General features: G+C 46.2%; 1 protein-coding gene across 1 annotated transcript; it reads right to left on the bottom strand.

Annotated features, from left to right (window-relative positions):
- Window positions 1–561: 561 nt before the first annotated feature.
- Window positions 562–23,955, bottom strand: LOC118089176 (dimethylaniline monooxygenase [N-oxide-forming] 2). The gene is made up of 9 exons (XM_035123597.3): window positions 23,824–23,955; window positions 18,862–18,999; window positions 16,858–17,046; window positions 15,679–15,841; window positions 13,842–13,984; window positions 12,423–12,622; window positions 6,230–6,585; window positions 4,765–4,837; window positions 562–4,003 (listed from the first exon to the last, which is right to left on the bottom strand). The coding sequence occupies exons 2-9, from the start codon at window positions 18,991–18,993 to the stop codon at window positions 3,652–3,654; spliced, it is 1,608 nt and encodes a 535-aa protein (XP_034979488.3). The 5' UTR covers window positions 18,994–18,999; window positions 23,824–23,955; the 3' UTR covers window positions 562–3,651.
- Between the last annotated feature and the right edge of the window lie 874 nt (window positions 23,956–24,829).

Consider the following 24,829-nt stretch of genomic DNA (forward strand, 5'->3'; position numbering starts at 1 on the left):
TTATACCCCACCCATCTGGCCGGGTTCCCCCAGCCACTCCAACAAAACATTAAAATACAGAAATCCATCAGACATTAAAAGCTTCCCTGAACAGGGCTGCCTTGAGATGCCTTCTAAAGGTCTGGTAGTTGTTGTTCTCTTTGACCTCTAGTGGGAGGGCATTCCACAGGGTGGGTGCCACTACCGAGAAGGCCCTCTGCCTAGTTCCCTGTAACTTGGCTTCTCGTAGCGAGGGAACCGCCAGAAGGCCCTCGGCGCTGGACCTCAGTGTCCGGGCAGAATAATCATAACAACAACAACAACAACAACAACAACAACAACAACAACAACAACAACAACAACATAATTTATTACTTATACCCCACCCATCTGGCTGGGTTCCAACAGGTTTACCACACCTATCAGCCAATCATCCACTCCCACCACCCTTCTGAGTAATACCCCTCCCCACCCTCTGACTATACATAAGGGTCTGGTGACTTCTGTTTCAGTGTATCTGAAGAAGTGTGCATGCACACGAAAGCTCATACCAATGACAAACTTAGTTGGTCTCTAACGTGCTACTGGAAAGAACTTTTTTATTTTGTTTCAACAGGAGATTAAAAATACATTAAAACATCAGTCATTAAAAGAAAAGGAAAAAAAAACCTTCCCTAAAAAGGACTGCCTTTAGATATCTTCTAAACTAGGGTTACCAAATGTCCGTGCTTCCTGGGGACAGTCCCCGGATTCATCAATCTGTCCCTGAACAAAATCCCCAGCCACAATCTGTCCCCAACCACTCTGGGCGACTTCCAACAGAAAAATAAAACACAGTAATCTATTAACCATTAAAAGCCTCCCTGAACAGGGCTGCCTTCAGATGTCTTCTAAAAGTCTGGTAGTTGTTTTCCTCTTTGACATCTGTTGGGAGGGCGTTCCACAGGGTGGGTGCCACCACCGAGAAGGCCCTCTGCCTGGTTCCCTGTAACTTCGCTTCTCGCAGCGAGGGAACCGCCAGAAGGCCCTCGGAGCTGGACCTCAGTGTCCGGGCAGAACGATGGGGGTGGAGACGCTCCTTCAGGTATACTGGGCTGAGGCCGTTTAGGGCTTTAAAGGTCAGCACCTGCCACCAACACTTTGAATTGTGCTCGGAAACGTGCTGGGAGCCCTGTCTTCATAGCAAGAGTAACAAAGCATAGTCCTTGACGCTCTGCATGAAATAAACTTGAAGGAACCAGGGGCTCAGCTCCTATAGAACAGAACGATGCACTGGTCTGAACTGCAAATGTGTGGTTAAAAACACATACAGTTTTCTTTGTGCATGATTTATTTGTAAACTCTTGCATTTTAGGCATGTCTCAGGCATGCAGATGGTTTTAGTGGCACAGCCCAATGGGTAACTAGAGCTCAGGGGGGCTCACGAGAAAGAGGGGAGCAGCACACAAGAGATTCACCCTCACCAACTCTCTGAAGCCTTACATAGACCACACCATGGGTAGGCAATAGGGTGATGACTTTTTCAATTTTTTCCCTCAAAAATTATTTCCTGTAGCACAAATGGATGAACTTTTGCCTATTAATGACTAAAATGAGGTATATTCCATTGAAATATTTAAAAAGGTCACGCACAAACCATTTTTAATTTTTTGTATGCCGTTTTACCATTTCATAAAATTGTATTAATTCTATATATATATTTCATATCAAATTTGGACACAACACCACATTCCACAATGGGGAGTGTTCTTAGCAACATAGGGTATACAAATGTCACACCTGCGCAAGGTAAAAGCCCCTTTTTGGGACCTCAAAACTCAGCCAGCAGACCCTGCCAGACATGCTGGGAAAAGAACCTACGGGAGAGGTAGCAAAACATCGTCCTCTAGCGGCATCTATACTGTTACTGCATCTAAAAAAAGCTTCCTTGTGTGTTTGATGACCCTATATAATGTTGCATATATGTGACTCTAAAGCTTGGGTTCAATTTTATATCTGCTTACAGTGACTACAAAAATGGTCAAAAAGCTGATAAATAAAATTTTTAAAATCATTTTGTGCGTGAGGTTTTTTTTAATCAAATCTCTTTGAAAGTAAGATTTTATCTAATCTTTAATGTAAGCTCATCAAATTATGATACAGGAAAATGAGGTTGTAAAAAAGTCATCACCCTAGTAGGCAAACTAAGGCCCAGGGGCTGGGGCCGGCCCAATCGCCTTTTAAATCCGGCCCGCGGAAGATCCAGGAATCAGTGTATTTTTACATGAGTAGAATGTGTGCTTTTATTTAAAATGCATCTCTGAGTTATTTGTGGGGCATAGGAATTCATTCATTCCCCCCCCCCAAAAAAAATAGTCTGCCCCCCCACAAGGACTGAGGGACAATGAACCGGCCCCCTGCTGAAAAAGTTTGCTGACCCCTGGACCACACAGTTCAAATGTCGCTTCAAAGGACCAGAAACATACTTTCCTAAAAATAAAAAGCTACAATTCTAAGTAGCACCCAAAAGGCACAAGACCTTGCTGATCTTGTCAGCTGGTTTACTAGCCCATTCTCTCTCTCTCTCTCTCTCTCTCTCTCTCTCTCTCTCTCTCTCTCTCTCTCTCTCTGTGTGTGTGTGTGTGTGTGTGTGTGTTCATTCCTGACTTCACATTAGAAATGGGAAGGAAGCCCATTCAGTTCACATTTTCAGGCAAACCTGCCTAATTTGTGGGTCCTGAAACAGCTATCCTTCGAAATTCCCGCTTCTCCTAATATATGCCCCTTTGTTCACTTTGCTGTTCTTGTTGGAAAACAACACCATTGGGAGAAGGTGCACATTAAAATGCATATATTTGCGGAAATAGCATAGGGGAAAATCCTAGCAAAAATGTATTAGGAGGAATGCTCACAAAAATACTGATGAATTTTCATGAGACACTTTTTTTTAAAGCAAATTGATCGGGATATGCGCAAAGTAAACTTGATAGGAAAGCATGAGAAATCAAGAGAAACCAAAATTGACAGATTTGCCCTTCCATACTTTGCCTGTATGTTCCCATTTCATTGTTTCCCAGACGTTTCCTCCTTTCCGTTTGCTAAGTTTGTAGGAAACAGGAGACCCTAAGCGAGACACAAGTTTGAGAGTGCAAATATACCTACGGGACCGCCTCTCCTGGTATGCCCCGCGGAGGACCTTAAGGTCCACAAACAACAATATTCTGGAGATCCCGAGCCATAAGGTGGTTAGATTGGCCTCTACTAGGGCCAGGGCCTTTTCAGTATTGGCCCCAACTTGGTGGAACGCTCTCTCACAGGAGACCAGGGCCCTGCGGGATTTGTCATCTTTCCGCAGGGCCTGCAAGACAGAGCTGTCCCGCCTGGCCTTTGGGTTGGACTTAGTCTGACCCCTGTGTTTTCCTCCCTCATGGCTTGGATTTATGGACTACTTAAAATCAGGCTGCATTTTAAATTTTAATCTTGTATTTTAATCTGTATTTTAATTAATTGCTTTTTATGTTTTATTGTAATTTTATTGGTGTGAGCCGCCCTGAGCCCGGTTTTGACTGGGGAGGGCGGGGTTATTATTATTATTTATTAAAGTTGCCCCCGTGTGACCCCTATAGATGCATTGAAGAGTAGGCAGACATCAGTAAAGCAGCAATTTGCCATTGCTGCATCATTGGGTAGAGCTCAGCGCTGACCAATGGATAGGAAAACTGCAACCAAGAGAGCAAGAAAGCCGAGGATTTTAAGCAGGGAGAGCAGAGCATTACTCGAAGAATTGCCCACTGTTCGAGTTTTTGTGGGCTTGATGACCCGCTGTGTCTGGGTAAGGATGGCGTTCCTGGCTCCAGCCCACTTCCCTGGTCCAATCAGGCGGAACTGGAATGGGCTGCAGGGTCCAAAGAAGGCGGTCAAGGCCAGCTTGGGATCTGTCAGCAGGAGCGTGAACAGGTGTGGCTTTGCTCCTGTGAGAGCAGCAAGCTCGTCCAGGTACTCAATGAAATCTGTTTGGATTGACTGGCTGCGGCTGGTGCCAAACCTTTGAAATGTGAAGAAAGACATAAATCACACCAATATCTAAGGCGGAGAAGGCATAACATGATTTTATCTAGAGCACATAACTTAGGCAAGAACAAGTCTAGTAGCAGAAAAGCGGAGGCGGGGGCACTCATCTTGAACCTGGCGGATGGAGGCTATCTATAGTTGTTCCCCAAGCCCTTGTAGCCTATCTTTCTTACATACTTCATTCAAATGCTGGTATTGTATCCATGTTGTTAATTTCCCTGATGATTCCCTAATTTCCCTGATTATTCCTTAAATTCTTTCAGTTGATACTCTCCTCCCTCTTGTTTTAATAAATTTCTATAGGTCGCCCACCTTTCTATTATATTCTTTTCCCACCCCCATCATTCAGCCCTGAGGTCCACTTCCAAGGGCCTTCTGGCAGTTCCTTTCCTGAGAGAAGTGAGGTTACAGGGAACCAGGCAGAGGGCCTTCTCGGTGGTGGCACCCACCCTGTGGAACACCCTCCCATCAGATGTCAAGGAGATAAGGAACTATCTGACTCTTAGAAGAAGACATCTGAAGGGAGCCCTGTTTAGGGAAGTTTTTAATGTTTGATGTTTTATCGTGTTTTTAATATTCTGTTGTGAGCCGCCCAGAGTGGCTAGTGAAACCCAGCCAGATGGCGGGGTAGAAATATATTATTATTATTATTATTATTATTATTATTATTATTATTATTATTAACATGTGATCTGGAGCTGATATTAACCATAAAGCGTTGGATGTTTCTCTTACCATTTGATCCTCTTTTCATTCCTCTTGGTGGTGTCAGCCACCATAGTGCTCTCTGAAGGCAGCAAACTTAGCCCTAAAAAGATTAAGAGTTGGGGCTGAGGTCATGTCTACAATATATATTCTTGGGGGGAGGGGAGTTATGACAGAGGAGACCAGCTCTTTCTAACACCTAGACCCAACAAGTCTTGAAATACGGTATAAGCCAGGCTAACTTTCTGATGAGGTCATTGCCTGGGGTGATGAGCCATTAAGAAAGCAAGAAGAGGTGGGCTGTGTGCTGGATAGCAAATGGGTGGGGCCCCTCCTTCAACGCTTACAGCAGTGAGAAGGACAAAAACCAGAGTTTAGGATTGAAAGCAGGGCCGTCTTAAGCCCACCCAGCGCCCTGGCGCTATGTCCCTCCAGCGCCCCCCTCCAGAGCCTCTCCAAGGGCCCGGGAGTGCCAAGTGCACCGCGGCAGCAGCGGGAGGCCACCTCCGAGGACTCCGCGCTGCGCCTCCTTCTCGTTTCCCCAGCGCTGGGTTCCGCTCAGTCAAGCTTGGCCACCAGCACGCGCACCGCGGGACCAGCAAGAGCTTCTTGGGTGCTGTGCGAGCGCTGGTGGCGAAGCTCGACTGAGCGGAACCCAGCGCTGGGGAAACGAGGAGGCGGCGCAGCGCGGAGTCCTCAGAGAAGGAGTGCAGTCCTGGCCAGATCGCCGGAACCCTGCGCTCACTTGGCACCCTTCCAGCGCCCTCCAGCGCCTGGCACCGTGGTTCTCCGCGCCACTAGCCTCTATGGCTAGGATGGGCCTGATTGAAAGAGTTGGGTTTTGTGAGCTAGAAGCTGGATAGGAAAGCGGAAGGCTGAAAAGGCAGAGGCATAGCACAATGTCTGAAGTCTGCTGCAGCTATGGGAAAAGCAAGACCCTTTAGGGGGGATAGTGCTATCAACCTCTTCATTGTAGGCTCAGGTTGTTTGTTTGTTTGTTTGTTTGTTTGTTTGATTGATTGATTTATATACCTCCCTTTATTGCCAGATCTCAGGGTCCAAATACATGTGTAAATAACCCATATATCCTAAAGACACCACTGTCCCCACTGTGTCTCATTCCCAGAAGGAAACACAGAGCCTAAGTTCCTAGAATCCCTGGAATCTCACTCCACCCAGAGACTGGAGTGGCGTGCAACCCTATTTTGCTTTTATATACTTATTTAATAAGAATGATGTGTAGCTTTCCCCACCTTCATAAAATGCTTCTCCGGAATATTATTACTGATTTCCTTAACTCTGGTAATGGAAGGTTGATATACTGCAAAGCAGTTACATTTGCAAAGACTCCTGGGAACTGGGAGCTGTGTGAGGGGTGAGCTATAGTTCCCACAATTCTTGGGAGGAGGGAACCATGTGCTTTGAAATCTTTGTTGTGGTTTGACCATAGATTGGAATGCTTTTTTTAACCTGTGTAGCGAATATAATGAGTTACCCTTAAAGACTCTGGTTGCCCAGCGAGCTTGCAGCTCTGCAGTGGGCATGATAGGCCCAAGGGGCTGGATGAGGCCAATAACAGCCAGCGTTGGCTTCTCCAGATGAAGAGGAAAGATGTGTTTATACAACGGGACCCGATTGTCTTCCACCTTGATCACCGACTTGTCCAGAAAAGGGAACGCAACGCTGTAGCCTGTTGCAAAGATGGCAATATCCACATTCTCCTCTACAGTTCCATCTTCAAAAATGACGGAGCTCTCGGTGAACTCCTGGACGAGTGGTTTCACCATCACAGCACCACAGAGGATACGGCTAGGCAAGTCATCATTGAACACTGGCTCTTTCATCAGGGATCTGGAAGGCAAAAGAGAGTGCAACAGAAACTGGAAGGGATAACACCATTCTTATTCTCACCAGTAATACAGTAAAGCCAGCAACCTCTGTGCATGTGACCAGTGTGGCGTAGTGTGGCGTTGGTGCATGGTGCAGCCAGTGTGGCGTAGCGGTTAAGAGCGGTGGACTCCTAATCTGGTGAACTGGGTTCGCGTCTCTGCTCCTCCACATGCAGCTGCTGGGTGACCTTGGGCTAGTCACATTTTTCTGAAGTCTCTCAGCCCCACCCACCTCACAGAGTGTTTGTTGTGGGGGAGGAAGGGAAAGGAGATTGTTAGCCACTTTGACACTCCTTAAGGGGAGTGATAAAGTGGGATATCAAATCCAAACTCCTCCTCCTCCTCCTCCTCCTCCTCTTTTTTTAATATTAAAAAAGACTTTATTTGTTTCCAAAAATAAAATACACAATAACAATACAATAGTTTGTTTCCTCTTACATCATTCTGCCAGGATCAAACAAACCTTTTCCGACATGTTTTCCAGATATCCAAAAGGATAAATAAAACCAGTTCCCATAGTACTGCCCATTTAAACACTTTGTTTTCTCTACATTTTCAAGTTTTTAACAGAAAAATAAGAACAAAAAAGAAGCCTAGTCCCCCTTTGGCTTCCTAACAAACCCGAAAGTATATTCCAAGCCTACCTGTGCGTAGGATCCAATTCATTACCCTATCTTTGAACATTTTAGATACGCTCTTGCTTTACTATATCTCCATCGATGTCTATTTTTTCTTAATTATTCAAGTACTGGTGTGATCAGCTGATTTCTGCTGTACTTCTGTACGTATATAATAATAATAATAATAATAATAATAATAATAATAATAATAATAATAATATATTATTTATACCCCGCCCATCTGGCCGGGTTCCCCCAGCCACTCTGGGCGGCTTCCAACAAAACAGAAATTCTAAAATACAAAAATCCATCAAACATTAAAATACAGAAATCCATCAAACATTAAAAGCTTCCCTAAACAGGGCTGCCTTGAGATGCCTTCTAAAGGTCTGGTAATTGTTGTTCTCTTTGACCTCTAGTGGGAGGGCATTCCACAGGGTGGGTGCCACTACCGAGAAGGCCCTCTGCCTGGTTCCCTGTAACTTGGCTTCTCGTAGTGAGGGAACCGCCAGAAGGCCCTCGGAGCTGGACCTCAGTGTCCGGGCAGTACGATGGGGGTGGAGACGCTCCTTCAGGTATACCGGACCGAGGCCGTTTAGGGCTTTAAAGGTCAACACCAACACTTTGAATTGTGCTCGGAAACGTACTGGGAGCCAATGTAGGTCTTTCAGGACCGGTGTTATGTGGTCTCGGCGGCCGCTCCCAGTCACCAGTCTAGCTGCCGCATTCTGGATTAGTTGTAGTTTCCGGGTCACCTTCAAAGGTAGCCCCACGTAGAGCGCATTACAGTAGTCCAAGCGAGAGATAACTAGAGCATGCACCACTCTGGAGAGACAGTCAGCGGGCAGGTAGGGACTCAGCCTGCGTACCAGATGGAGCTGATAAACAGCTGCCTTGGACACAGAGTTGACCTGTGCCTCCATGGACAGCTGTGAGTCTAAAATGACTCCCAGGCTGCGCACCTGGTCTTTCAGGGGCACAGTTACCCCATTCAGGACCAGGGAGTCCTCCACACCCACCCGCCTCCTGTCCCCCACAAACAGTACTTCTGTCTTGTCAGGATTCAATCTCAATCTGTTAGCCGCCATCCATCCTCCAACCGCCTCCAAGCACTCACACAGGACCTTCACCGCCTTCACTGGTTCTGATTTAAAAGAGAGGTAGAGCTGGGTATCATCAGCATACTGATGGACACCCAGCCCAAACCCCCTGATGATCTCTCCCAGTGGCTGCATATAGATGTTAAAAAGCATGGGGGAGAGGACAGAACCCTGAGGCACCCCACAAGTGAGAGCCCAGGGGTCTGAACACTCATCCCCCACCACCACTTTCTGAACACGGCCCAGGAGGAAGGAGCGGAACCACTGCATGACAGTGCCCCCAGCTCCCAAGCCCTCTAGACGGTCCAGAAGGATGTTATGGTCGATGGTGTCAAAAGCCGCTGAGAGATCCAGCAGAACAAGGAAACAGCTGTTACCTTTGTCCCTAGCCCGCCGGAGATCATCGACCAGTGCGACCAAGGCAGTTTCAGTCCCATGATGAGGCCTGAATCCTGACTGGAAAGGATCCAAATGGTCCGCTTCTTCCAGGCGTGCCTGAAGTTGTTCGGCAACCACTCGCTCAATCACCTTGCCCAAGAATGGAAGATTTGAGACTGGGCGATAGTTGGCCATATTGGCCGGATCTAAAGATGGTTTTTTAAGAAGCGGTTTAATAACCGCCTCTTTCAGCGGGTCTGGGAAGGCTCCTTCATGGAGAGAAGCATTTACCAACCCGCGAAGCCCATCGCCCAGCCCTTCCCGGCTAGCTTTTATAAGCCAGGATGGGCAAGGATCAAGGAGACAGGTGGTTGGTTTCACTCGTCGAAGCAGCCTGTCCACATCCTCGGAGGTAACAGATTGAAATTGATCCCACAAAACTTGACTAGACAGGACTCTAGCACTCCCCCGCCCCGGCCCTGCTCCCACGGTGGAGTCTACCTCTTCCCGAATCTGAGCGACTTTATCTGCAAAAAACTTTGCAAAATCATTGCAGGAGATCATGTGGCCCGTACTGGGCCCGGATGGAGCAGGTGGTTCCGCTAAATTGCGAACCACCTGGAAGAGTCTCCTGCTGCTGTTTTCTGCAGATGCGATGGAGACGGCGAAGAAGGTCCTCTTCGCCGTCGCCATTGCCACTTGGTAGGCTCGAAGTTGAGCTCTAGCCCGTGTCCGGTCTGATTCAAAATGAGTTTTCCGCCACCGGCGCTCTAGCCGTCTCAACGACTGTTTCATCGCCCTCAGCGCCGGGGAGAACCACGGGGCTGTCCGGGCTCCATGCAATCTGAGAGGGCGCTTCGGAGCCAGACAGTCAATAGCGCTGGTTAACTCCGCATTCCAGCGGGCCACCAGGGAATCAGCTGAAAGGCCATCGACATGGGATAAAACATCCCCTACCACTCTCTGGAAGCCAATTGGATCCATTAAGTAGCGGGGGCGGACCATCCGAATCGGTCCCACCTCCCTGCAGAGGGGAAGGGTTGCGGAGAAGTCCAGTTGCACCAGAAAGTGATCTGACCATGGCACTTCTTTTGTTTCGCTTTTACTTAATGTCAGATCACCAACATCCATAGAGGTAAACACCAAGTCCAAGGCATGTCCGCGGCTATGAGTTGGGCCAGACTTATTCAGGGACAGCCCCATGGTGGCCATGCTTTCCACGAAGTCCCGAGCGGCTCCTTGTAAGGTCGTGTCGGCATGGATGTTAAAATCCCCTAAGACAACCAAGCTAGGTGTCTCCAGGAGCACATCCGACACGACCTGAAGCAGCTCGGGCAGGGAATCCTTGGTGCAGCGGGGAGGTCGGTACACCAAAAGGAATCCTGTACTGCCCCTATTGCCCAACTTCCAGAACATGCACTCAGAAAACTCCGTCTTACCAATAGGACGCCTGGTGCAAACTAATGACTTCCTAAAAATCACTGCAACCCCCCCTCCCCGCCCAGATGGCCTGGGTTGCTGTGCATAAGAGAAACCTGGTGGACAAGCAGCGCCAAGAACGGGCCCATCGGCTTCATCCAACCAGGTCTCTGTCACACATGCCAGGTCAAATCCTCCATTCACAATCAGGTCGTGAATGGCAGTGGTCTTATTCATCATCGACCTGGCATTGCACAGCAGCACCTTCAGGTCATGTGGGATATTTTGTATCTTGACCACTTTTCCTGAAATTTTTGTTTTGATTCTCCTCTTAGGCTACCTGTTAATTGGGCCATTTCTAGATATTTTTGGAGCTTGCCTTGCCATTCGATTTTTGTCGGGGGTTCTACCTCTTTCCATTTTTTGGCTATGAGGGTTCGGGCAGCCGCTGTTCCATATAGAAACATCTCTTTCAAATTTTGGGGGATTTCTTTATCAAAAATGCTCAAAAGAAATAATTCAGGTTTTTTAAGAAAAGTAATTCCTAAAAGTTTTTTTAACTCATCATAAATTTGTCCCCAAAAGATTTTTATCTTCTTACACAGCCACCACATGTGGTAGAGGTCACCGTTATTTTCCCCACATTGCCAGCATATATAGGTTATCTTCTTCTTCTTCTTCTTCTTCTTCTTCTTCTTCTTCTTCTTCTTCTTCTTCTTCTTCTTCTTCTTCTTCTTCTTCTTCTTCTTCTTCTTCAGGGGTGGAAAGAGGGCAGGCGTCCCTAAAGTGTCATGAAGACATCATGAAAAGGGGCAGGGTTGGAATGGGGTTGAATGGGCTTATGTGCGCTCCACCGAAGGGGTGCCTGGAATGGAACCCACATGTAAAACAAGGATTGCTTGTATATGCAATTTTGGCTTTAGGTGGAATCCTTGGAACATAACTCCTGTACATTGCTTCATAGGGTTCAAAGTGCTTCACATACCATACTTTTCCGTGTATTAGATGAGGTTTCTTTCTTTAAAAAAAAAGTTATAAATTTTGTGTCGTCTTATACACGGACAGTCAAATGGCGGGATGGTCAATTGGTTGCTGTGACGGTCCAGAGATTGCCAGCGGTGATTGGGTGTGTGAGTGGTGACTGCGTCAATGGCTGCTGTTGATTGGCTGCCGCTGCTGCTATTGGGTGGCCAATTGGAGGCTGCTGGTGGCGAGCGGGTACACGATTGGTGTGTTTGGCAACACGTGTGGTCATGCGGGTGAGCGATTTCCATCAATTCCCCCCCCAAAAAACTCAACAACTCTGGCCAATCCTCCCCCCAAAAAGCTTAACAACTCTTGGTAATCTCCCCCCCCCATTTTCTTAATTTGGAGTCCCCGAAAATAGGGGGGTGTCTTACACACAGGGGCGTGTTATACATGGAAAAATACGGTACTTGCATTTCCCAAAGTGTTGGGGCAAGTTGCAAACTTTTTCCTTGACTTCAAATTAGAATGGACCTGTTACACTTACACCCCTAAACATGTAAAGTGGTACCTCTACTTATGAATAACTCTACTTACGAATGTTTCTACTTACGAATGGAGCTCCGTCCGCCATCTTGGATGCAGTTAAGATAGGATTTTTTCTACTTACGAATTTTTAGATAGGATTTTTCTACTTACGAATTTTTTTCTCCCAATGCTTTCCTATGGGATTCGACTTACAATTTTTTTCTACTTACAAATGTGCGTTTGGAACACATTAAATTCGTAAGTAGAGGTAACACTGTACTTTTTATAAGAATGCTTATAAGAAGTAAGGATCACCTGTCCTCAAAGGAGCCCAGTTTCTGTATTTCTGCGTGTGAATCTATTTTAGGTTTACTCTGCTGGCTGGAAGGAAGGTGGGAAGCCCAGATCAGCGATCCACGCAGAGGCACAACAGGCAGCAGCACCCTCAGATGGTGCGAATCTCTTCTTACAGATTTCCCAGTCTAAACACAGGGACTGCCTGCCTTTTCAAAAAGGAGATGGGTGGAAGCATAGGACCGACAAAATTTGTGTCCAACTGCCACAAGCTGCTTTTCTTCTCTTGTTATGTCTTGCAATAACCACGGCAACAAACCCAGGTCACATCAACCCCCTTTTGAAGCAAAATGATCAACTATAGCAGGCATAGGCATGTTTTGAGACTACAATTCCCACCATCCCTGACCACTGTTCCTGTTAGCTAGGGTTGATGGGAGTTGTAGTCCCAAAGCATCTGGAGTACCGAGTTTGCCTATGCCTGAACGATATACCTGTTTCGAGGCACCAAGCCATAGTTCTCGTGGCTAAACCACTGGTTCATTTTCCGTTCTGTCATCCATTGCAAAAGGAACCAAGGGACAGAATTTCGGATCATGTCATTGAAGCGAGTGTGAAAGATAGTGTCCCAAGGATAGCCATTGTCATACACTCGGCTCATCACCCAGGTGCCTCCCCTTGTGCTGAGGAACACCTGCGGGGCAGCAAGAGAAGCCAATGAGCCTCCAGAACTCTCTCAAAACTTCCTCTCTCCTCCACCAATCCAGTAGTGTAGCGTGGGTTGCAAGAGTCCCGGGCCACACAGAGGGGGAGAGGGAGAGGGAGAGAGGAAAATGGACTTAGTATGCATGCAACTTCAACTGCCTAGCCTAACAGCGTCTGCATCACCCAGGAGCATAGCTGCCAAGTACCCCGTTTTCCCCGGGAAACCCCCGTTTTTTCATACCGTTTCCCGGTGGTCCCCCGTATCTCTTCATCTCCTGTTATTCTCCCTTATTATTTTCCTGCCGGCGGCCATTTTTTCCCTGTTTTGCCCATCTATGGGCACCGAAAATGGCCGGGGCTGGCATCAAAAGTCACGTCTACGCATGTCCGGAAGTGCGTAGATGCGACTTCCGGTGTCGGCGGCGGCCATTTTTGGTGCCCATAGATGGGCAAAGTGACACCGGAAGTTGCATCTACGTACTTCCGGACATGCGTAGACACGACTTCCATTGCCGGCGCTGGCCATTTTTGGTGCCCATAGATGGGCAAAGCGACACCAGAAGTTGCGTTTACGCAACTTCCGGTGTCACACGGCTGCCGGTCCCGGATTCTGCAGTCCGGGACTTGGCAGGTATGCCCAGGAGATTGCAGCTGCAGAGATAAGAAAAGAAGAGTTGTTTTGTTGTCTGGAGAGGTCGCTTCCTGGTTCACAGGGGAGATGCTGTGTTCAACAGAGCCCTGTGCTGGAAGAGCACAGCTGTATTGAAGCAGCACGGGGTGTTGAAATCTTGTGCCCCTAACAATTTTGCGCCTGGGACATATTTATATATGTTTTTGTATGTTTAGTTGGTAAGGCTTCTTCTACTACATGTTTAGTTGCTTTTTAATGATTTCCCTCGCTGTGCTCTTAGCTGTTCTTACTTTCCCTGCAAACGGACTTGAGTCCTTGACAGGCAGGGTATATATAAAATAATGTTTGCTGTTACAATATCTGTCTACATCTATCCTCCTCTTTCTTACCGTAAATCTTCTTCCCATTCCTTCTCCTCCCTCTCTGCTCCTTCCTTCAGTCAGTGGGTGCTGCTACTGACCATCACGTGGGTAAGTCCACTTTAGGTTGGATTCCATCTATTTTATTTTATAATCCATGCCTATCAAGAAGATTTCTAAATCTTCGCATCACCCCTCTCCCCAAACAGCCTCTTTACCTTCTTTGCCTTCCTGCAGATCTCCACAGCGATGTCAGCAGCCGAATTCCCCATCCCAATGATCACAACAGTCTTCCCATTGAACCCATCAGGGTTTTTGTAATTTCGGCTATGGAAATAGTTTCCCCGGAACTTTTCAAAACCTGCCAAGAAGCAAAGAGTTGCTACAGCACTTGCAGAATAACTTAATAGTTGCAAAAAGTTCTTTTTGGGTAGATTCCAGATTGGGATATCACGGCATTCAGGTACAAGACAAACTTTGCTTGGCTCATCTGCAGCGGAAGAATGCTATTCCCTCAAATCTATCTTCTCATGAGAGGAAAAAACTGGTAAAAACAATATACCTTTAGCCAAGTGACTACCTGTTTTGTGATCAAACATTGGTGCAGTATGCAGTACAAGAAAGTAGCCTTTTAGAATATGAAAGTCAATGACTTTAAATCAGTATATATTTGTAGAGTCAGTGATCTAGTGGAGCTATGGTATTTTTTTTATTCCTATTTTTATTTTACATCCAAAGAGCATGCTTAGGACAAAAACATGTTAAGTATGGCCTCTTCTAAGAAAAGCAGAGTAGAGGGTTGTTGTTGTTTTTCTGGCAGCAGAAGGAAGAGCTTGATTCTTTCTCCCTCTGAGCCATCATTTCCTGCCAAATCTTCTATCCGTGGATCCCCTCCCTCCCCTAGGAATTCCAAGAGTGAGTTGGCTAATAGAAATACGGCCTCGGTCCGGTATACCTGAAGGAGCGTCTCCACCCCCATTGTTCTGCCCGGACACTGAGGTCCAGCTCCGAGGGCCTTCTGGCGGTTCCCTCACTACGAGAAGCCAAGTTACAGAGAACCAGGCAGAGGGCCTTCTCGGTAGTGGCACCCACCCTGTGGAATGCCCTCCCACTAGAGGTCAAAGACCTTACCAGACCTTTAGAAGGCATCTCAAGGCAGCCCTGTTTAGGGAAGCTTTTAATGTTTGATGGATTTCTGTATTTTAATGTTTGATGGATTTCTGTATTTTAGAATTTCTGTTTTGTTGGAAGCCGCCCAGAGTGGCTGGGGGAACCCGGCCAGATGGGCGGGGTATAAATAATATATTATTATTATTATTATTATTATTATTATTATTATTATTATTATTATTATTATAATACATTTGGAGCTCTGATATGGGTGGGGAGAAATCCAGAATTTGGAACAAATTATGCAAAAGTTGAACAAATTAGGCAACAATGCATGATTTGTTCTCATCACAAAGCACAATTGGGGATGAAGAGACATGTCAAAATCATATATTTGAGGGAATGAGATAGGAAAAGACTTCTCATGCGGACTTGTGGGGGTGTAAGGGCAAGAGAATGAGGATATTCATCTGGACAGGCATATGAAAGATCACCTTAATCCCTGCCCAGGGCTGACCTGAAATTTTCTTTTGCTTATTCCCAGCCCTTCCCCCTGCAGAGAATAACTACAGCACATTCAATAAGAGTTGACGGAGAACCCGTTTTCTTGTTTACATTTGTCATTTTTGTCGCTTCCTTTCTCCCCCTCCTTCAACTTACAGCTGTCTGTGCCTGAGGCAAATTGTGGAGATCAGAATGCTCTTGATCTTATCATCCCCCCTGAAATGGTGCTGATCTGCTCAGCTGCTCTCTCCTAGCAAGCTCATATAGCTAAGGTGAGAAGAGTCTCTTGAATTCTGGATGCTTGCCTCACTTGCCTCTTCCAGTTGGTCCAGCAGGACCTCATGCCTGGTCACTGAACCTCACAAACCCAACCAGACGGTGTGTTGGCAACTGAAATAAGTTCAGGGTTTTCAACTCTCCGTTAGGCTGAAGAAGCCTTACCAGGAAAAGACTCCACTGGGGTGTACGCTTCTATCTGGTGGCCAGTGCAGATCATGACAGCATCGAAGATGAATGACTCGTGTTTTCCATCTGTCTCTGTGACCATGGTCCATTGGCCAGTGGTAGTGTAATCTTGGCTTTTTTCTAAACTGATGACGGTGGTCTACCATGAAGCCAGGAAAAAATGACACTATTACTTTGCAACCAGTTCTCTCTGACACCACGTTCTTCGCTCCCCACTTCGTCAAACAGCGGGAAGTTCTGAGGGGGGGGGATTTTGAAGAGCTTTTGAAGGATATTGACAAGCTGGAAGAGGAGGGTGACCAAGATGATCAAGGGACTGGAAACCCAGGAACTACTTATGAAGAACAGTTGAGAGAATTGAGTATGTTTAGCCTGGATAAGAGGAGATGAAGAGGAGATATGATAGCCATCTTCAAATGAAGGTGGTGGAGTCTCCTTCCTTGGAGGTTTTTAAGCAGAGATTGGATGGCCATCTGTCATGGGTGGTTTAGTTGAGATTACTACATTGCAGGGGTTTGGACTACATGGTTGTAACTGCAAATAAGTAGTACTGCATGAAAAAAAAAAGCAGACTCGTTCCATGTGTGGTGGACGTTCTACAGACATCAAACATTTTGAAAAAGAATTGTCCAAGCAACAACACTAAAGCTAATACAGTGGTACCTCGGTTTATGAACACAATTGGTTCCGGAAGTCTGTTCATAAACTGAAGCGTTCATAAACTGAAGCGAACTTTCCCATTGAAAGTAATGGAAAGAGGATTAATCCATTCCAGACGGTCCGCGGAGTAACCGTTCATAAACTGAAGCGAACTTTTCCATTGAAAGTAATGGATAGTGGATTAATCCGTTCCAGACGGGTCCGCGGAGTACTTAAACTGAAGCGTTCATAAACTGAAACATGGGTGTAATTGGTTCCGGAAGTCTGTTCATAAACTGAAGCGTTCATAAACTGAAGCGAACTTTCCCATTGAAAGTAATGGAAAGTGAATTAATCCGTTCCAGATGGGTCCGCGGAGTTCATAAACCGAAAATTCATAAACCGAGGTGTTCATAAACCGAGGTTCCACTGTAGATTATCTTGTCTTGACGTTATTCTGAATGTAGTTCCCAGAAAGAAACAGGAGATAGTATGGGGTGAATTAAATCAACATACCTTGAACCTGATATACTTCAGCAGACCAAAGTGCTTTGCATACAGTCGCAAATATTCCAGGAACTTGGAGTTGTGCAGAAAGTTTGGGAAGTGGTCAGGCATTGGAAAGTCGCTGAAGCAGGACATCTCTTTGGAGGAATTGGTGATGACAGAGTTGTAGATGCTAGCCCTGTTTTCCTCCACCTTTTCCTAGGGAGCAATAAGAAGACCCATGCTTGATCAGACCCTAGTTCCATTTTGTCCAGCGTCCCAATTCCAGTGAAGGTGAGGGAGATGCCTCCAGGAATCCCACACACATAGCATGAAGGCAAAAGCTCTTCACCCTTGTTTGCTTCTCAATCAACTGTTGCCAGGTGGTTCACTCTCTCTGAACATGGAGGCGCCATTACCAAAAGGGAATCCAGCTCATCCTCAGTTGAAAGCTGTTTACATACAATAAAGAAATGGAATGGGGCGCCCCCAATGTTCTTAGGATGCCATTATTCCAAAAAGCACAGTAGAGGGTAAATAATCCACATGACCAGGGCCGGTGCTAGGGTTTTTGGCGCCCAGGTGAGGTCACCTTCTGCCCCCCCCCCCAGTGTGAATGGCAGGAGGGATGAAAAGGGGCACAGAGCCCATGCTGCTGGCCTGGGCAGCGGACACTGTCTCCGTGCCGCTGCCGGCGCCACTTCCTTTCTGCTCTCGGCCACTACTGGCCGCTTCCTCCCGCTGGGCCCAGAGGTGCCCGCAGCTTCTGATTGGCTGCTCGCTAGCCCGCCCCTCGCCCGGCAACATCAGGAGAAGAAAAAATAAGAAAGGAAGCTGCAGCCAGGAGCCTCACTCGGCCGGCAGCTTCCTTTCTTATTTTTTCTTCTCCCCACGTTGCCGGGCGAGGGGAGGGCCAGTGAGGAAGGGTGTCATGCCAGTCAGCTAGTCCGCCCCTCGCCCGGCCATGGCGGGAGAAGAAAAAAATAAGAAAGGATGCCACAGGCGAGGGCGGCGGCGGGGGGCAGTGGCGGGCGGTGGCTGGGGGGTTTGGGGGGCAGGCTGGGCAGCGCCCCCTCTATTTGGGTGCCCTAGGCGATGGCCTAGTTCGCCTAAATGGACGTGCCGGCCCTGCACATGACTGCAATCAATTGGTCACAGATTTTCCAGTTCTAGGAGGGAGGGTGAAACAATCCACCTAGTTATGTTCAGCAAAAGTGGAGGGCATTTATTAAACCAGGTACATCCAACAGGTAGATCGTGATCTACCAGTAGATCATTGGACGTCTCTGGTAGATCACTGGTAGATCACCGGCTCCCCCCAAAGCAGCTGAACAACATTGCATTTTCCCCTGCACCCCCAAAAAATTGGCCTTTCCTCCTCCCCCCAAAAAAAACTCACCACTGGTTTTTAACTCTGTGAGTAGATCGCGGTCCCTTGGGAGTTGGCCACCCCTGTATTAAACCATCGGCACATTGTTTGGTTTGTGACTGCTGAGGGACAAGCCAATTTTATCTTGGCACAATTCAAGATGAAAAGCAGCTGTGTCATAAGGCAAGATGAAATTTCTACCTCAGGCAGATCTGCCTGCCCCCTCCCCTCACAAAAAATCCTGGCTACACCCATGTGGAAGACATGAATGGTATGAAACTATTAACATTATTGAAAATATATTTCACACCTGGTTTGGCTCATAGTGACCAACGCAGGATGAGGACGAGTCTGGCAGTATATTCTGTCATGCAATGTCCCGGCACCTATGCACACAATTTCAGCTACCTCCTTTCTGGAGCACTGCAACACAGCCAGAAACTTGAGTGCTGGTGAAGGTGAGGACAACTACCAGTTGATGCAGACATTTAGAACTAGGTGCCTTCTGACATATTGGTGGAAGCTGAGGTTGAAAGGAGCTTAGCCACAGAACACAACTACTGTATCAGAATCAGGGCGTGTCCCTCTGTGGGTTGTAGTGGAAGATTCCCAAGATACATTCATTCAGTGTTCTAACCTTTCAAGCGACAAGTCTCCGGACTTACTGTGAATCTCCATAGTCCCCCGATGTCACTGCTTTGCTCAAAGCAAGTGGGCTCAAGGCCTTCCTCCAAGCAGCCTTTGATGGATGTCAAGCCGCTCACTCCAGCACCGATAATGGCAACTTTCTTAGCCATGGTCCTCTACGCGGGAAGGAAAGATCAAAGGCACAGCTTAAAATTTCTCCCTTGATTCAGAAGGCCACTTCTGTCCTTTGATTAATGCTGGGAGTGTGCTACCTTTGCTCAGAGGCTTGGACAGACACTGTGCTTCACCCCAGATCCGCGGTCAGCAGTCATTTCCCAAAGCCTTAGATGTCTTTCCCATTGACTGGAATGGGGACACCAAAAAAAGGCATGTAACTTTTGATTTGTTGGCAAATTTGGATGAAATGTGTTTGCGTTGATGCCCCTTCTGGGGAGTGTTTGCCAAGAAGAACACAGTTAAGAATAGTGACATTGTGCCAATCCGGGCAGATGATTCGAGCAATGCTCACATCACATTGCAAGCAGCATGACCCGAGAAACATCCATATCACATTTCAAATGACCCGAGCACATGACCCTTCACACTGGCTTTCTTTGCATAGGGGAGAGGGAAGTGAAGGGCAGATGTTCCAAGCAGCGTTCACATGACTCTCCCCACAGTGATCCAAGTAGTAGCCACATCACATCTTAAACTCACCGGACTCTGACCTGACAATTTAGAAAGCACATTCACACTAGAATCATAGAATCATAGAGTTGGAAGAGACCACAAGGGCCATCCAGTCGAACCCCCTGCCAAGCAGGAAACACCATCAAAGCATTACTGACAGATGGCTGTCAAGCCTCCGCTTAAAGACCTCCAAAGAAGGAGACTCCACCACACTCCTTGGCAGCAAATTCCACTGTCGAACAGCTCTTACTGTCAGGAAGTTCTGCCTAATGTTTAGGTGGAATCTTCTTTCTTGTAGTTTGAATCCATTGCTCTGTGTCCGCTTCTCTGGAGCAGCAGAAAAAACATTTCTCCCTCCTCTATATGACATCCTTTTATATATTTGAACATGGCTATCATATCACCCCTTAACCTTCTCTTCTCCAGGCTAAACATACTCAGCTCCCTAAGCTGTTCCTCATAAGGCATCATTTCCAGGCCTTTGACCATTTTGGTTGCCCTCTTCTGGACACGTTCCAGCTTGTCAGTATCCTTCTTGAACTGTGGTGTCCAGAACTGGACACAGTACTCCAGGTGAGGTCTGACCAGAGCAGAATACAGTGGTACTATTACTTCCCTTGATCTAGATGCTATACTCCTATTGATGCAGCCCAGAATCGCATTGGCTTTTTTAGCTGCTGCATCACACTGCTGACTCATGTCAAGTTTGTGGTCTACCAAGACTCCTAGATCCTTTTCACATGTACTGCTCTCAAGCCAGGTGTCACCCATCCTGTATTTGTGCCTTTCATTTTTTTTGCCGAAGTGTAGTACCTTACATTTCTCCCTGTTAAAATTCATCTTCTTTGCTTTGGCCCAGTTGTCTAATCTGTTAAGGTCATTTTGAAGTGTGATCCTGTCCTCTGGGGTATTAGCCACCCCTCCCAATTTGGTGTCATCGGCAAACTTGCTCAGGATGCCTTCAAGACCATCATCCAAGTCATTGATAAAGATGTTGAATAAGACAGGGCCCAAGACAGAACCCTGTGGCACCCCACTAGTCACTACTCTCCAGGATGAAGAGGAGCCATTGATGAGCACCCTTTGGGTTTGGTCAGCCAGCCAGTTACAAATCCACTGAATGGTAGCATTGTCTAGCCCGCATTTTACCAGCTTCTTTACAAGAATCTCATGGGGCACCTTGTCAAAGGCCTTGCTGAAATCAAGATAGTGGTTTAACAAAAGCTTAATGGTATTGGAAAGTGCTCCAAGCTACTAAAATCAGAAGCGTTGCAAGGGGGGTGCGGAGGGTGTGGCCACCCCAGCTGTCATGCCTTGCGGGGGTGACAACCCCCCCCCCAGGCAGATCATCATGGCGGTGCTCGCACCCCCAGCGGGCGGGTTTTTGTGATTGGCATGATCGTCATAGTGAAAATCCGCCCACTAATCCCACAAATGTGCCCAGCGATCAGCCTGGCACCCCCAGGCTGGCCAGCACTGCCCGCCAATCACAAAAATCCGACCGCCGATCACGCAAGCTACTGCCTTGTCTGATATACAGCAACTAAAGGAGACTGTGCAACTTGCAACAAGAAAGTTTTTGCCATTAACTTGTATTAATTTTATACCCACTTCTCCCATTGGTGAGAAATTTACAGTGCAAAGCTGCACATGTCTGCTCTGAGGCAAGTGTGCATGCTTACAGGCAGGGCTTTTTATTGGTCGGAACTCAGTTTCGGCACATCTCAGGTGAGCACCACTGCCATGATTTATATTCAGCTAATATTTATACAGCTTGGATATTTGAAGGAAGATGTTTTGCAGCAGTACCCAGAATTAATCTGGACTCCTAGCCAACAGCCAGTATACTAATAGCCACATAGTGAGAGCAGCATTAAAAACTAGTTGATGAAACCAAGGGAAAATAGCTATAATGACAAAATGAACATATTTGTCATAGTAAAAAAGAGGAGAGGATAACCTTTTATAAAAGTCATTGACCCAAATAAAAACAGAAGAAATATAAAATGAGTTTCCCTGGGTTGGGAAGGAAATGAAGGAGAAATATGGAATGATTTAATCTGTATCATGTAAATTATGTAAGTCAGATAATGCAAATGAGATATTAAGAAAGTGAGTATAAAATCTGCTTAAAGGAAGAGCAGATAAGATTAAAGTATAGCTGGTTTTGGAGAATTATGATCTGTTTTGTCGTTCTTTATTTGAAAAATGTAACCAATGTGATATTTTTATATTTCCTTATGGGAAAAAAGAAAGAAAATTAATGAAATTTTGTGTGATGGGTCAGCTTAGTAGAGTTTGCCAAATATTGATTTCTGAAATGTAGATAGGAAATAGGAATTGGAATTATGACAGTAGTACCCCTTAATAGTAAATATTGGTAGCACTTTAAGAATCTATGAGGGTGCAAGAGAGACATCTCAGATTTTGAAGTGGTTGCTGTCCAAGAAAGCTCATGATTGAGGAGTTTGAAAACGTAAGTTATATGACTTAAGTTTGTACTTTACATAATAGTGTATAGTAGATATATTTGTACAATACTCATAAATGTCTCTTAAAATCATTCAAGTAAACTTTCTAATGTTACTTCAACTTGTCATGCAGAAATTATTATTAACTTTTGGCTGCCAGGTGTGTTTACTTGGGACTTTGGGAAAGGTTGACATTTGGATCGTTTTTATGATATCATTTTTATCAGCTGCTTTCATGCACTGCTGATGTTCTGTATTTTAGTATTGTGAAATGTTTGTAGTTCATTGTTTAATGATTTCGATTGTGAGCTGTATCTGCTCTGGTACCATATGAGATAAAATAATGACCTAAATCAAACAATGGCTATAAATCAGAGTACTTCAGGACACACAAGACAGAAATTCCCCATTCTCTCTTCGGAAAACAGAAAAAGCAAAACCATTTTTATATGCTCAACGGGGGCACAGAAATCCTAACTAAGCATTCAGAAAGAAAGGGTCAAACCACACATGTGGTGAGAGATTTGTGACCAGATCTCCCCTTCATTAAATTTGATTGGCGCAGCAGTACTGCTGAATGGGTTTCTAAGAGATTACAGGTGTTTGTATTTGACGGAGGAAGCAGAGAGTGTGAGCGTTGTAGGTGCGAGAGGTAGATCTGGAAAATAGCACAATGGGGGGGGGAGTTAAATACTTCTGCCCCCAGCATTGCTGCTCTGACGAGAGAGAGAGAGAGAGAGAGAGAGAGAGAGAGAGAGAGAGAGAGAGAGAGAGAGAGAGAGAATGACTGATCTGGTCACAGATTTCTCAAATATGCAGTTTGACTTGAAGAGTCAAGAGATAAAAAGATTGAAGAGCCAAAGTCGAATAGAATAGAATAGAATAGAATAGATCTTTATTGTCATTGTCCCCTTGTGGGAACAACAAAATTTCTCAGTTGCTGTATCAACTCAGATAAGAGACTCCACATGAATTAAAATACAGTGGTGCCTCGCAAGAAGAAATTAATTTGTTCCGTGGGTCGCTTCATCTTGCGATAATTTCATCTTGCGATGCACAGATTGCCATGGGGGGAGGGGGAACCGCCGAAAACATTCGTCTTGCGAAGCGCGGCCATAGAAAACTTCGTCTTGCGAGTCACCAAAAACATCACAAGACGCTTTCGTCTTGCGAGTTTTTTTGTTGCCCGAGGCATTAGTCTTGTGAGGTACCACTGTACTAATAAGCACAATACAATACAGAACAATAAACAAATAAAATAAAATGACTTCAAAGTCCAGAATTTCCATTTAAGGCCAAAATTGCTCTAGGAAAGAAACTGTTCTTGAGACAGCTCGTTCTCGCCTTCATTGTTCTATATCTCTGTCCCGATGGCAGGAGCTCAAAGAAACGATGACCAGGATGCGATGAATCTCTTTCTATGTCTAGTGCCTTTCTATGGCACCTGATGGTATAGATATGTTCTAACTTAGGGAGAGAACAACCAATGATACTCTCTGCTGTTTTGATAACTCTACGCGACACTGTCCTATCCTGACAAGTGCAGCTTCCGTACCACACACATAAGCCATAAGTGAGCACGCTCTCAATGGCACAGTGATAGAAAGCAAGCAGCAACTTTTGCGGAAGGTGGTTTTTCCTTAAAATTCTCAAACAATACAGTCTGTACTGCGCCTTCTTTGCAATCCCCCTTATATTGATCAATCATTCCAGGACAAATCCTCCTGTATCTCAATGACCAGGAATCTGAACGTTGTCACCCTCTCCACACAGGTTCCATCAATCAAAAGCGGCTGGACATCGATTTTCTGCTTACCGTAGGCAAATGGCACTTCTTACCTGTCTTCCTCTGTTGCCTGGGTTAAGCAGATTGTCCCTTCACTGTCTAGAGGGAAATCCACACTCCAGCTGAGCTCCAGGGACTTTTGACAAGCAGGCAGTACTGTACATGCTCACGTGGTTCTTTATCTCTCAGGCACAGAGCGCTAGGACTTAACTTGTTGTTGCAGATAGATGCCCCTTTCCCCTGGAACTGCCTTTAGGGGTATTGGGGTGTGCCTGCGTGATAAACAGAGTTGCCTTAAAATGTCCTGTGGATGTTTGCAAGCAACATTGTTTGAAAACACAAGGAGTTTGGCAGTCTTTGCCAAGGGCTAAGGTTACACAATCCCTTGGAATGTGAGACTGTGCATTTGGGCTTATATCTTCTCGCTTTAATGACAGCTATAGGTAGTGGAGCAGTGGAAGCTGAACTCGCTGGCTTCCCTTGAAAAGACAACAGGACAATTGAGAAGCAGCTGCCGTGTCTTTGCTCTGCCTACAGCTTGGAAGAACAGCCTGCGCCAAACAAAGGACATTCAACTTAGGCGAGTTCCAGCTGGTAGCAAAGTAACTGTGGTTTTAGTCAACCAGAACCCAGCCTCTCCAAGAATAAATATTGATTCATTCCCTTGCACCAGGGCTGCCTAGCAAGCAAGCCAGCCAGCTTCTGAATTCCCTTTGTCCCTGGGGTTCTTGGCACAGCCTCAATGCACTTCTTCCTAGCTGACTCACTTTTGCAGGTAGAACCAGGAGCAAGAGGAAGCTGGCGTCGCAGGGCACCTTTTCCATGCAGCTGTATTGATTAAGCAATATCTGCTCTTGTATCTTAGGTGCTGAGCACAGGAAGCAGGGAACAGGTAGGGAAAGGCGCCTCTTGCTTCTCCCTGTAGTACAGCATCCTATGGTCAAACACAGGATTTACTAGTTGTTTACAATAATTAATAATTATTTATACCCCGCCCATCTGGCCGGGTCTCCCCAGCCACTCTGGGCGGCTTCCAACAAAAGAATAAAACACAATAAT

The sequence above is a fragment of the Zootoca vivipara genome, chromosome 7, assembly GCF_965207765.1.
Source record: "Zootoca vivipara chromosome 7, rZooViv2.hap1.1, whole genome shotgun sequence".
Taxonomy (NCBI): domain Eukaryota; kingdom Metazoa; phylum Chordata; class Lepidosauria; order Squamata; family Lacertidae; genus Zootoca; species Zootoca vivipara.